Here is a 1,665-nt window from a genome sequence, read left to right as displayed (position 1 = left end):
TCGCCATAGTGACCTTCGATCTCCCCATCTGAATGGAGGGTGTTTTGACAAGGCGATCCTCGCTCACCTCCTGATAGATGCAATCATCTTTCAGTACGTCATGAAACACGCCTTCACTGAGGAGGAACTTGCTGAAATGAGGACCTTCATGGAGAAGGTAGCTGATGGGAAGATGGGAGCCAGACACACAGCACCAATAGTTGCAGTGTTTGAACAGAGATTTGAAGAAACTTTCAAAAGACTCGCCAAGGGAGGAAGAACGCCTGCACTCTGGGTGCAGTACCACTACATGGTCGATGTCCTCAAGATCTTCATCAAAACTGAACGGCTTGCAGACCACGACGGGCACCTGTCCTGCATTGTTACCAGGATGCTGGACACCTTTGCAGCTGCGGGGCATCATCAATACCCCAAGGGCGCACGGCTGTATTGTCAGCTGATAAAGCAACTCGAAACTTCGCCTGGATACAAGGAGACCTTAGAAAGTTTCACTGCCCATGGGAACCACGTTGTTCATTACTCTTGCCATGATTGGTCTGGCACCTGGTGTGACATCTGTATCGAGCAGAGACTGATGAAGGCGGCCAAGTCAGAAGGTGGGTTGAGCAGAGGGAGGATGAGGAATAGTGATTCTGGCCACAAGTGCTGGGTGCAAACCCTCAACCACTTCTTGGATGTCAACCAGCGCATGAAGGAAGGTGTCAAGAAACATGGTCCACTCCACAAAGACCTTGCCAAAACACGGATGAAGCGAGATGCTGAAGCGATTGGACTTGCCCTCAAATGGGTCGAGGAGAACAACCCCTTCGACCCTGACCGAGACAAGCAGTTGCTTGTGTCCTTTTCAACAGGATTCACGAGCACTGCAGATAATGCAGTCAACGCTGAGAGAGCGGTTGAAGTAGGGAGGGAGATGCAGATAAAACTGGACGGACAGTCAGTGACATCGACCATGGAGGTGAAGTTCAAGGTACAGGCCCTGTCATCGCTCAGAAAGCTTCCCAAGGTCAATGAGAAGAAGATTCACCTAAACTCACTCAAGTTGTTCAACCGACTGATAATTACTGACTATAAAATGTTTTGGCCGACTAATTATGAATAACTATTGATTAATTGCCTGTGCATCTTGCCAGTTTGCGTGCATCTTGCCAGTTTGCGTGCATCTTGCCAGTTTGCGTGCATCTTGCCAGTTTGCGTCCTTTTAAATGTCTGTCTAGACGACACGACGTAAATAACAACTAACCAATCAACGTTTTGGCTATTGTATCACGCGGTTCATTATTGTCCAATAAACAATAATGATAATAGCGACAACATCCTTTGCGTTTTAGTCATTATGTTCCCAGCTCTACTTTTGTTTGTTTCTCCTTCATCGTCACGTGCGTTCTGTTGCAAACCGATCACGCTAATATGTAGATCTATTGTAATGCAAATGTACTGTATTGCAATTGTATTGTAATGTAATGGGAAATATAATGCTCGCCTTGCACACCCAACGATACGCTGTGCTCCCTATTTTGCAGTCGAGTGAGAATTTTGCATCATGGCTCCTGCAAAGCACAGAAACTATAGGCTGCAAGCACGCGCGCGTGTTGTTAGATAGTTTAAAGAGTCCATAATAGAAAATTCTATTATCGGAAACTGGACTTCTTGCTGTATTTGTTG

At 46.4% G+C, this 1,665-nt stretch overlaps 1 protein-coding gene across 1 annotated transcript; it reads left to right on the top strand.

The window, feature by feature from the left end:
* Positions 1-28: 28 nt before the first annotated feature.
* On the top strand, positions 29-1,063 carry LOC106820867 (the record flags this gene model as incomplete). The annotated part of the gene is given in 1 exon segment (XM_014825461.1): positions 29-1,063. A coding segment is annotated over 1 exon segment (1,035 nt), but the record flags the coding sequence as incomplete, so codon positions are not given.
* Positions 1,064-1,665: the final 602 nt, after the last annotated feature.

The sequence above is a fragment of the Priapulus caudatus genome, unplaced genomic scaffold (genome assembly GCF_000485595.1).
Source record: "Priapulus caudatus unplaced genomic scaffold, Priapulus_caudatus-5.0.1 Scaffold50, whole genome shotgun sequence".
In the NCBI taxonomy this organism is placed as follows: domain Eukaryota; kingdom Metazoa; phylum Priapulida; class Priapulimorpha; order Priapulimorphida; family Priapulidae; genus Priapulus; species Priapulus caudatus.
Note: the sequence above shows the minus strand (reverse complement) of the source record. Positions and strands in the feature narration are given on the sequence as shown.